General features: G+C 39.6%; 1 protein-coding gene across 2 annotated transcripts; it reads right to left on the minus strand.

Annotated features, from left to right (window-relative positions):
• Positions 1-319: 319 nt before the first annotated feature.
• Positions 320-11,098, minus strand: LOC306995162 (uncharacterized protein). Of its 2 annotated transcripts, none has more exons than XM_079606495.1 (8): positions 10,906-11,098; positions 9,846-10,126; positions 6,129-7,783; positions 2,375-2,515; positions 2,020-2,253; positions 1,786-1,926; positions 898-1,023; positions 320-796 (listed from the first exon to the last, which is right to left on the minus strand). In XM_079606495.1, the coding sequence occupies exons 1-8, from the start codon at positions 10,926-10,928 to the stop codon at positions 650-652; spliced, it is 2,748 nt and encodes a 915-aa protein (XP_079462621.1). In that variant the 5' UTR covers positions 10,929-11,098; the 3' UTR covers positions 320-649. The 2 variants fall into 2 exon arrangements, with proteins under 2 accessions (XP_079462621.1, XP_079462622.1); XM_079606496.1 differs by having other exon boundaries at positions 723-796; positions 932-1,023; positions 10,906-11,009.
• Positions 11,099-12,945: the final 1,847 nt, after the last annotated feature.

Raw genomic sequence — 12,945 nt, forward strand, 5'->3', positions numbered from 1 at the left:
AAACAGACTTATAGCACGCACGGAGATGAAAAAGGTATGTATGGACTTATCTAACTCTGGGGGATAAGTTGAATAGGCTAAAGTCCCAAAAAGTCGGAGTGTTCCTTTAAGAAACAACATTTATGGGACAATTCATGTCAGATTTTGTATTTTGACGTGCATAATGGTCTCATTGTATGACCATCATGGTTATTGATTTGCATTAGATAATCTTTACTGTATAGAAGTATTATGCTAATGCATTCGTAAATAAATGACTATGGTACATTATATTTTTACTTAAATCAGCAGATATGAAAGACAGTGCAACCAATAATAATATGATGTAAATACTTTACAATTTATAATATATCATTATTTATTTTGAATTTCAGTAATGAGAATTATGTTTTATTGTCATTACAGTAATTGCAAAAAGTGGACATTAGGGGAAAATGTGCTTAATTGTCATAATAATGTATTAATACTGCAAGAGCTTAATGGTCCTAAAACAGATTGTATGTTCTTCAAGCTAAAATTATTCATGAAAAATGTGCAATATGACTTGGGAATGTTCTTGACAGGATTTGTGAGATTCACATAAAAAGAAAATAACAACATATCAAAGATGCAGTATATGAAAATGCCATCAAGTTTAAAAAAAAATATTTTAGGCTGAAATGTGCATATGATTTAGGGCTAATATTGTGTCATCCAAAAGAAGGCTGAAAATCTCTTCAGTCAGATGCATTTTCACAGTGTTCTGGTCAGCTCTGTAGTCTAGCCAAGTTCTCTCCTCATTATGAAGTTCTTGAATCTAGAAGTATAGAACAAAAAAATTGCCATTTTCAGTTGAAATTCAAATCAACACTAATTTCATAAGCAAGCATATTACTATATGAGTGCCTTTACACACACCAGTATAAAGTCCACTCTGTCTCTCTTGGCATACCAGTATTTGCACAGTTTTTGGAGCATCTCTGTCATCTGTTGTTCACTTCGCTCTAAATTCAGAATTTTCTGTATCTCTTTTCTCACTGCAGCCTGTAAATAACACAATTAACACAATGCAAATGTTCAAATATACTGTGCTTAAAAGCAAATATATATATATTAGGCCTGTTAAACATCCAAAATAAAAGTTTGTGTTTACATAATAAATGTGTGTGTAGCCTACTGTGTATAATTATTATATATATATATATATCTATATCTATATATATATATAAATACACACACATGCTTGTATATATTTAAGAAATATTTGCATGTATATACTGTATGTAGATGTATATATAATTTATATTATATATAAATATATTATATATAAATAAATAAAAAATCTTAAATATATACATGCATGTGTGTGTATTTATACAAAATAATTATACACAGTACACACACATTTATTATGTAAACACAAACTTTTATTTTAGATGCGATTAATCGTTTAACAGCCCTAATATATATATATATATATATATATATATACATAGATACTTCATTAACAGCTGTTTCTATGGACCGCTATACGTCAGCCATATTGGAATGGTCAAAGCTGGTCCGTGAACACTCGAGAGGCTGTGCAATTTTTTTGGCATCTTGGAAACCTCATTGATTTTTACTGTAAGTGACAACAGCATCTTGTTGTCAGCAAGTGTTGGCTGTTCCAAGATGGCGGACGCGTCAACGTGTCTGGAGTGGTCGAATGTGGCATCGATGTATACATTTGTTTAGAGGTACCTTCAAATAACTCAACTGGAATATTATTGAGTAGTTCATACAGCTGATTGCAAATCATTTTACCTTTAAAAATGTGACTGAAATTTTACTTGATTGAAGAGTTGATATGGCAGATTCTTGCAGATCTATATTCTGGGCAGGTTTTTTCCTTAACAGATCACCCAAAATCTTATGCAGTACATCAGATGTCAACTGAAAGATCACCTACAGTGTAAAATGAATAAGGTTTAGATGAGAGTTGCTTCTCTCATTCATTTAGCATTTGTATAGTTGTTTGTTATACATATATAGACTAACCTTTCGATAATGTTTGTGGCTGTCATTTAATAGATAGCTTGGTGTTTCACAAAGGTCAAGAGCATCTTCATTTGCTTGGCTGCACAGAATTTCCACTGCAGCATCTACTAATCTGTACACGATACTGTCTTCATGGGGCGACACCTTTATCTTTGATGGCGTATTGGGTTGGGCCTGATGCCACTGCTCCAAGACACATGGCATAAAATAACCATCCTCATTTTTTCTGATATCCTTAATGTCAAAGAGTGAGAAGTTCAGAAATTTGTAAGATTTTTTTTTTCATGCAAATTCCATGCATATACAGATATTTTATCCGTTGTTAAAACATGTCAAGGCTGTTTTGGCAACTTACAGTGTCTGTAGATTGACTGTCACACAATGATTTAATTATTTTACTCTTTCTGGTATCCTGGGTATCTTTATCCAGCTTTGGTGTCACTTTAGCATCCACATGATGCCTGTTTTGCCCATTATGATGGAGCTCAAACTCAGGCTGCAAAACACAGGTGTTTAGTGAACAACTGCCATTCTGCTATGATAAACAGGAATAAGCTTGTGAAAGCAATAGTTTGCGTCCATTATTAGATCTTTGAGGCTTGAACCGTTCCGTCAGAACGCTCAAGTTCAAGATGCTAACTATCAAGAAGATCGTGTTGCAAATTCAACATCGCGATTGTTTCTTCACGGTCTATCTTAAAGACGCATATTTTCACATAGAAATATTGCCACAACACAGGAAGTTCCCGAGGTTTGCTTTTGGGGGCGAAGCTTCCCAATATTCCTTCCATTCAACCTAGCCATGCTACTGTACATAGACGATTGGCTGATACTGGCCTAGTCTCAAGAGCTTGCGCTTCGACATCGAGATCGATCCACGCTCATCTTCTCTCTATGGGGCTGAGTTGCAACGCAAAGAAGAGCGTTTACTCTCCTCCCCAAAGGGTAATGTGCTTGGGGGTGAAATGTAACTCTGTAACCATCGGCGGCACAACTGTCCCCCGTTTGTGTCAAGACCATTTTAAACACCCCAAAGAAACATCTGGCTAGGTCAGGACATTACATAGGTCTCACGGCAGCTGCGTCCACAGTGATCCCTCTGGGCCTTTTGCACATGAGACCACTTCAGTTGTGGCTCAAAATCGCCAAACAATCCCCAAGGGCAAATAAAGGCAAGAGTACGCGCTGAGTGCTTCGTGTCCTTTCTAAAAATCCATGTTTATGGTAAGGGTTGCTCGCTGTGGCTTCGTTCCCTTTCTACGTGGTTCAGACCCCGGTTCCTCACCTTGGGTCCCACTCTAGGTGCGTTTTGCTGCTGCAAAATACTAACGACAGATTCCTCCTTGTCGGGCTGGGTATCAGTCTTAAGTGGTCATCAAGCCCAAGGGCTCCGGGGAGACATTATCTCGGTTGGCAAATCAATTGCCTCAAGTTGATGGAATATGTATTTCTGGCACTGAAATACTTTTTCCCTCAGTTGAGATGCTGTCATGTTCTAGTGCGGGGGAACAACACAGCGGCAGTCTCTTACATAAATAACCAGGGAGGTCTGCGCTCACGCAATCTGAACAGAATAGCGAGGCAGATTTTCCAGGCCCAGGAGAAGTTCCTGTCACTCAGGGCAGTGTACATTCCAGGGCATCTGAATGTGGGAGCGGATTTAATGTCCAGACAGAAATTACCGATGGGGGAATGGAAATTCCACCCAGAAGTAGTGAAACCGATCTGAACCAGTTTTTATGAAGCGGAGGGGGACCTCTTCACCCTCCATCAGCGCAATAACCCCTCTACTTCTCTCTGAGTCACCCAGCCCCCCTGGGTCTACACATGGCCAAAATGCGCCTGTATGTGTTTCCTCCAGTTTCTCTTCTCCCAGGAGTTATAGCCAGAGTGCGCCAACAAGGGTCTTGCCTCTTACTGATAGCGCCGCGTTGGCCGAACAGAGTATGTTTCTCGGAGATAATATCTCTCCTCGACGGCTCGCCATGGACGATTCCGGAGAGGAGGGACCTTCTGTCTCAGGTGGAGGGCACAATATTACATCCCAGGCCCGACCTGTGGAACCTTAATGTTTGGCCCCTGATGGGTACCAACTGAGGAACACTGGGCTTTCGCCTGACGTTATTGAGACCATTCTAAGTGCTGGGGCTTCCTCCACTAGAAAGAGTTATGCCAAAAAATGAGGTGTCTTTGAAAGGTGGTGTGCTATACATAATGCAGATCCGGTCAACTGCTAGATATCTTCAGTTCTGGACTTCCTGCAGGAAAAATTATCAACAGGCACATGCCCCGCCACTCTCAGGGTTTATGTGGCTATGCTTTCGGCTTGCCACGCCTTGGTTGACGGGGTGCCACTCGGGAGACATCCTCTGCTCACTCGCTTCATTCGTGGGGCCAGACGACTGAGGTATCCCATAAGAACCAAGATCCCTTCATGGGACTTAGCTATAGTCCTCGAGGGTCTGGTTGAGACCCTTTTTGAACCTCTAGAGTTAGCGTCTGACAAACTTCTGACCCTAAAGATGGTTTTCTTAAGGCTATAACCTCTCTAAAAAGAATCAGGGACATGCAGTCTCTGTCAATATTGCCATCCTGCTTAGACTTTGCCCCAGGAATGGTGAAAGTTATTTTGCTTCCTCATCCTGATTACCTGCCTAAGGTACCTTTCTCGGCTGTACACCCGGTAAATCTTGAGGCCTTCTGCCCTCCGCCGTTCATAACGCCGGAACAGGAGAGATCTCACAGACTGTGTCAAGTTCGTGCTCTTCAGACCTACATCCACCGCACCAGCTAGTGGCGTAAGTCAGAGCAACTGTTCCTTTGTTATGGGGGCAGCAACAGGGGTGCTGCCGCCGCCAAACAGACTATGTCACATTGGGTTAGGGATGCTATTGCTCTTGCCCATGAGGCGCGCGGCTAAGCTTCGCCAACGGGTTTAAGGGCTTACTCCTCTGCTGCCTTGGCAAGGGGTGCCCCGTTGCAATTTGTTTGTGATGAGGCAGACTGGTCCTCTCCGTACACATTCATAAGATTTTATAGCTTGGATGTTCATGCCACTCCGGGCTCTCACTTCCTTGAGTTGACATCACAAGCTAATGTCTATGGCTTTCTGGAGTTCTTGTGAGCACACCTACACAACCGTAAGGAGTCCAGACACCTTCAAGCACGGCGGCGTGGGCATTCTCGTTCCCAATGCGCTAAGCAGCGCAGCATCGATTGTAGCTTTTGAAAGGGAACGTTCCAGGTTACTTGACTGTAACCCTGTTCCCTGAAAAAGCGGAACGAGATGCTGTGCTGCATTGCCGTGCTGATGATGACCGAGGACTGCTCTTCAAACTAAATATCCTGACATTGCACCTGTGGCTCATCTAATTATAGTCGCGGGCGCGCGCCGATGACGTCACCAACCGAGGCTATTGTACATATGGGTCGATTCCATCGACGTGTTTACACACTGTATTCACCGCAGGTCACGGTTAAAGACGTTCCCAATGCGCTAAGCAGCGCAGCATCTCGTTCTGCTTTTGCAGGGAACAGGGTTACAGTCAAGTAACCCGGAACATTTTTTTTATAGAAAATTCTAAATAACAGCATCTATTTGAAATATTAATTGTAATGTTATAAATGACTTTACTGTCATTTGCGATCAATTAAATCCACACTTTCTGAATTAAAAGTATGAACTTTTAAAAAAATCTTATTGACCACAAATTTTTTAACAATAGTATAAAAGAGCTGCACAAACTATCATCTTAACATCATCTCTTGTGTTCCACAGAAGAAAGATAAGTAACCTTTTATTTTAATGTGTCCTTGTTACACGTTATATGTATTTATAATGTATTTATAATAACTTTAAATTAGGCATAATTACATGCAACTAACCCTAAACCAACCCCTAATCCTATCCAAACCCTACAGTAAAAACATGTACTTAATTAATATTACTCAGTACTTAAATGTATAATTACACTGTAAAAGGGACACATTAAAATAAAGTGTAACCGAGAGAAATTCATATGGGTTTGGAATGAGATGAGGGTAAGTTAATGTTGCCAGAATTTTCATTTTTGAGTAAACTGTCCTTTTAAATTTGTGGTGTTACTTACTCTTGGTAAGGGCATTTCAGAGGGATGTGAAAGATTTCTCGTGCCTTCAGACATGTCTTCCTGAGGTTCTTTTTGTTGTGTGCATGTGGTGATTGTAAGTATGGTTTCATTTCTTGAAGGACACTGTCTATAAGTATGTCCTCTTTGTCTATCTGCCCATGATGTGGCTATCTGTTGTTTATCTCTCTTTGCGCTAGGCGGTTCCTCATCTGAGAAGGGATCTTCATCCACCCCAGTCTCTACATCACTACTATGTTCCCTGTGTATATGAGCAATGTCCTCAGCTCTGACCAGGACACCGTGACTTTTGTCACAGCTAAAGTACTTCACACCTCTAAAAGTTCCATTGTGGTTTCCATTCGGGTTGTCCAAAGACACACCAGCCCAAAAACCATTTGCAAATGCTGTGAGGCCCTTATATTTCAGCACACCTGGTCTGGAGTTACACACAATAACTCTGTCTCCAATCTTAAAGTAGGACAATGGATCTGAGATTTCATTTCTCACATCTTCAGGAAGTGAACTAGTGTATTCCGAACAGTCATTTCCCTCAGCATCCTCATATAGAACTCCATTACTATCATCGTTTACCTCCTTTTCCCTAAGACTGTTAGAGCCTAGACTTAGAGACTCTCTTCTTTTCAGAGAAAGGTCCACAGGGAGAGGAGGGATGTTATCGCTGTTAATGGAGAGATCTTCAACAGAATCAGGTGGAGCTGGAAGTTCCTCCTCACTGGTCCATGTAATAATCTCAAAGGCAGGAGGGGGAGGAGGACAACCATAGCTGTCAAGATCTGATGTGGCTCCTCCTTTAGCAGACGAAAGAAGTTCTGCACTTCCGTAAGACAAAACCTCATCTACAGGAGAGAGAATTTCTGACAAGGTAGACTCTACAGTCATTTGTCTTTCGTAATGTGGCAGTGTACAGCGTCCTTCCCGTTTATTGTTCACATAAAGCTGAGAATCTTCTGGTACCATAGTGCTCTTTTCTAAAAAAAACAAAGAGCAACTACTTGCTTGGACTGCCTCAGTCTTCTCCTCATCGAGACAGTCCCTCTCTTCCTCAGACCAAGCGAGTGCTTCACTATGAAATGAAATTGCCTCTGACTTCTCATCTATCTCAGACAGACTGACATCACAAGATGGACTATCCTCAGCCTTTCTTATTTCCGCACTTGCTGCTTCCAGAATCAAGCTTTCAATAAGTGGATTGTCTGTGACAGTCTCATTTGTACACACATGTGTTTTTTGTTCAGGAAGCTCATGGTCTGCGTTGGTTTTATTCGTTTTGGAGTATGAAAGAGATGACTTCCATTGGCCCCCTGCATCCTGGTCACATATATTGTGGTTATTGTTAAACACCAGCACACTGTGCAGTCTCTGATTGTTCTGTACATTTAGAGCTGTGGTATCTGGTGTTGCACAGCCATGGACCATGCTTGTCATCTTTATGTCCTCTTGCTTACTGGGCTTAAGATGGCTCTTCTCTAATTGGAAATCACCTTTTTTGTCTGGATGGGGCTCACGGTTGACTGTGAAATGTTGAATTTTTAATACTGGCTTCATTGGCACTACAGCTGGATGTTGTGGTCTTTCTCTCTTGGGTGTGCAGGTGTCCTCATAAAACCCTTGTGCCTTCTTCTGTGTGTCTTGTTCTGAAAGCAACTATAAATGGTTATAATTCAAATGATTTTCCATAAATTTATCTAATGAATTTTCTTTTTTTTAAATCTTTAAATACATCTGGAGATATTGATCACAACAATGGCAACACATGCAATATTACTGCAAAATGTAAACCTTCAATCAACTATAAATACCCCACTAAAAACGTTTCACAGTCCTAGCAATTAAATTCGTTCTGAGTTGAGCCCAGCCACAAAACACGCTGGATAACCAGCAGTGCCATAATAAGGCTGCATCCAAAATCGCATATTCTCTTGAGAAGGTAATTGTTTTGAATTTGGCTTCACTGCCATTCACAAATCCTCTCCCGTGGCCTCATGGGATAATAAAATGTCCATCATATGCACACTTCAGAATCTTGCCATCCGGGTTCTTTTCGCCTACTCTTTTATGAGTACTGTGAATTCGGACATGCTTCTTTTGTCACATACTGTTTTTCGCCTACTATATAGTAGTGATGCAATTTCAGATGCAGCCTTTCACTTTATTGTGTCATTAGTAACTAAAGTGTTCACAGTTCCAACACAAATGTTCACTAACGCTAAAGTTTTTACTTTTAAATTCGACTTTTCTCTTTGCATTTGACTGTGAATAGCATTATAAAATCTCTGATTCAAAATCTTTTTCTAGTTCCCATGGGATGCTCTGTAAAGTTGAGTTAGCAACAGTAACCAACGAAGGCTTACATTTTTCTGAGAATTTTTGTTCATGTAATCAGATAAACATAGCCATTATGTTAAGACAGTGGACCCTATCTTACACCCGGCGCAATGCAGCGCCAAGCGCGACGCAAGTGTTTTTTGCTAGTTTCAGCCCAACGCAGTTATCATTTTCACGTCCTGCGCCATTTTGTTTAAATAGCAAATGCATTTGCGCCCATTTGTGTGCCCATGGACGTGCTGGTCTGAAAAGAAGGTGTGTTCAGGCACATTGTTGCAGCGTTTCTATTTTGAGGCAACAGAAATAGACTGCGCCATTGACCAACTGAAACTTGGTCTAAAGGCAATATTTTTGTATTTATTTAAAGAGCGCGTTAGTAATTTGCGTGGGTCCACAAAGCGCTTACACTCTGCTTATTAAACTCACAGGGACGCACAACAACACACAAACATGCCAAATATTAAAATTAAAATGATTACAATGTAAAAGATTATTATGGTGTACATAAAGATATGGTGGAATCCGGCTTGTCCTGTAGATGGTCGGCTTGGGCACTTTTACCTTGCGCACAAGCAATTCCGTTTGCGCTCTGGAGAAGCGGTCAGTCTTTCCACTATCAAATTCCGTCATGTAAATAGCAAATCTGCCATGACGCGAGCGCAACTGGCATTTAAAGGGAATGGGAGATGAGACTCTGATTGGTTTAACGCACGTAAATCCCAAAACACACCCATTACTCATTAAGAGAATAGGGACAACCCTTTTGCGCCACCTATTTCTCTCGTAGTTAAACTAGCAAAAGTGGATTCGGACACGCCCTAAGTGAACTTGCGCTTTAGACTATGTGCTTTAGATCGTTAAAATAGGGCCCAGTGTCTTAAGATCTAGTATGACCCACTGGCGGTTAGTTAAGGGGCAATCAATCTTTCTTTTTGGTATTAAATAAAGGCAATCTATGTTTTTATGTAACTGACTGAAAGGGAAAAAAATTTGATGACTGACACTTTTTTGACAGTATAACTGTTTTCCATTTTTGCATTGTTTATGTGCAGTCATATGATATAAAAGCCACCGTAAAACTGAATGGGTATTGAGTCACTCTGCTAACAGTATGAGTCAGCAGAAACTAAACATACTGTAAATCAGCACACAACGAAACTGCAGTCCACTCAATAACAACAGAAAGGCATATATCAATGAGATAGACTGTGAAATGGTCAAATCAAACTGTATGAAGTCTGACTGCTTTGTTTGACTGCCTGAAATCAAGACAACGCCTGATGATTAAATGTTCCCTTCTAGGAGTGGCCATAACGGTCACTTTGTGTTCATGAAAGCTTCAAAGTCCGAAAAACACAGAACCCTACCCACCATTGACTTCAGATCCTGATTTCAAAGCCTTCACGGATTCACACAGACATGAAGTGCTTCCACCTTCCGTCTTGCCAACTCTTTCAGGACTGATAAGGTGAAGAGGTGCCTGGTTCTGTCGGCTGTACCTGTGAGAGGGACTGGCAGGAGGATTGTTTGATTCTGCAACTTGCAGAATATCCTGCTCGGCTGGGACAAATTCTACTTGGTTCCTCTTCCTACCTAAAGTCCACACTTCATCTGATGACAACAGCCTCCTCAAACCTGCCTTACTCAACAAGCTGAAAAAAAAAAAAAGCAAAGCACTCACATTTTGTCTCAAATCTAAGGCCTCATCATTTAACATTTTGCTATAATTTTACAATAGATATTATGAACTAACAATATTGAACAATGATCATTTGTTTAATCATTTATTAATTTAGATTCATGTTAATTTATACAACTTGAAATATTAGTATTAGTATATAATAAATCAATGTGAACCTAGATTAATAAATACTAAAATGTATTGTTAGTTCACGATACACTGTAAATAAAACAAAGCTTACTGGAGTTGGTTTTACAAGAAAATACTATTTCTACTTCAAAATGTCATGTTTAATTGTGTGTTACTTGCCATGTCTTTGTATTTAATTGTGAAATTTCTGAAAATTGTTTCTACACCAATTTAATCTGTTTTACCTAATTTACTAATGTTAATTAATTGAACTTTATTGCATGTTTAATAACTTTTACTCTTCTAATTATAATAACACATTTTTCCTTATCCCATGTAAAAGAAAACATGTCTTCCGAAATATAATTATATCGAATTTTATATTTTTTTTGCAATTTTTCTAAATTAAATTTAGCATAGTGTGAAGCTTTCAAGCATCAAACAGAAGACTTAGTCTCTTTTCATAGTAATTGCTTGGAAAAAGTAAATAATGTACTTAAATAAGTACTACTGCTTTAAGTCCATCTTATATATCTTACGCACAACTAATGCCTACTCATGCAAACAGAAGCAAAGTGAAAGAGTGAGAATCAGAAAGAGAGACAAATGCCATCCACTTACCCTGACCTGTTCATGACTGGCATACTGCCATCACAAAGGGGCTCAGTCGCGAACAAGCAGCCAGAGGAACAGTAGCCTGTCCTCCTTCAGGTCCCCCGAGAGACGCTTCTGCCACTCCCCAAATATCGTGTCTACTTGCAGTTGCAGTCGAGCCACGGGCTGAGAGAGCAGTCATCCTGCATCTCTAGTCTGCAGCTATGTCCTCTTTTTATTCTCTTTAACTTCCTCCTGCTTGCCTCACTCTCTCTCTCATCCAATAACTCTCTCCTCCCATCCAGCCTCCCCCTCCTCAATCTTTCGCTCAGTCTGTCTCCACTCTATCTCGGCGACTTCCTTCCATCTCTCTTTCTTCAAGGGTAATTACGTTGAGTAGTGCATGTAACCAAGACAGACACAGCAAATGCTGTAGATAACAAGCTTATGATATGCACACACTTCTGCCATGTCTCCTCCTCTGCTGTGTGTCATGCAGGATTTGCTAGACAGTAAGTGGTGCACTGCAGCATTTCCTCTCGAGCTGGAGCCCTACATAAATGTGTTGGCACTGCATGCCTCTGCTTACTGTATATGGAACTAAAATCCCACTGCTTCTCTGTGTAGGTTTATGATAATAAATGATGGAATAATAGTGATCACACTTGCCTCCCTTCCTCTCTGTGCTTTATGTGCTTCTAGCATCTGGCTTAATCCCGACAGCATAACACTCTCTTCCTCCTGCAAAACATCAGCATAAAAATCAGTACCTCTAAATGTAACATCTGAGCATTATGGGTAAAATGGGTTTGCACTCCTGTTTAATCCATCACATTATTGCTATAACAGCACTGGGAACGGTTGCATTTTTAGACTTTGTTAAGGTCAACATGAAATCTATGTTTTTTTTTCTATCATGAACATTTCATTGGTGCAAGGAAATACTACTACTAATAATAATAATAAATAAAAACATGAAATGTATGATTTTTTTTTTTTTTTTTACCATGAACATTTAATTGGTACAAGGAAATAATAATAATAAATAAAAACATGAAATGTATGATTTTTTATTTTTTTTTACCATGAACATTTAATTGGTGCAAGGAAATAATAATAATAATGATAAAAAAAAAAAACATTTATTTCCAGTCAGCAATCTCTCCTGTTTGTCCATTCCCTTCCCTCCAAACACCTGTCATATTTAATCCTTACATAGTCCATTCTTGTATGGAATGCTCATTTTTTTACAATAAATTCAATCCACGATCATTGAAATATTTCTGAATATCTCATAAGCTCTCCGTCTGCCCATCTTCATAGTCAACACCTACATTTCCCAGCATCCCTCCTGTTCATCACTTGCACTCATTTGGCCATCACCCGCACGCACCTGTTTACCATCAGAACTCCAATGGTCACCAGGATAAGAGGACACACCTGCAATGCAAAACTAATGGCACCATTTGAGTTTGTAGTTGTGTTAATCTAATCTTCGCCTCTGAGTCTGGTATTCAGTTACACCTGCTGCATTCGTAATTCCCTCAAATTTCAAATGTAAATGGCTTGCAAATGCTGTTTCACTGACAGTATCACTGAAGAAAACGAGTAGATTTCTGATTCGTTGAATACTACTGGCAGTGTTCTCATTTGATCAATTTAATGCATCTTTACTAAACAAAAAAATTATATTTTTCAAATTTAAAACGACCTCAAAAGTCACCTGCTCTTGTTGGAGTTTGTAGATTACTTTGTCCTGCTTCTGCTTGAGTTCAGCTAAAGCAAGTGCATCATCTTGTGCTGTTCCATGACGAAAACAGATGTGTCATATGACAATATGGAAGGTTACATACAATGGCTGCAACAATAAAACCAAACTTGTTGTATATGATTTAATTAATTCTCTCATATAAAAAAGTGGTAATAAAAATAGTTGCATAAACAAATTGCATCAGTCATGAAATTGTGGATCTATAATGATAGAAAGTAAAATGCTGTCATGCAGTAATGGGAGGGTGATTGAAAAATTACTAACAAACAAATGACAAATTAAAAGGCATCAAATTG

The sequence above is a fragment of the Phoxinus phoxinus genome (assembly GCF_949152265.1).
Source record: "Phoxinus phoxinus genome assembly, chromosome: 3".
NCBI classification, from domain to species: domain Eukaryota; kingdom Metazoa; phylum Chordata; class Actinopteri; order Cypriniformes; family Leuciscidae; genus Phoxinus; species Phoxinus phoxinus.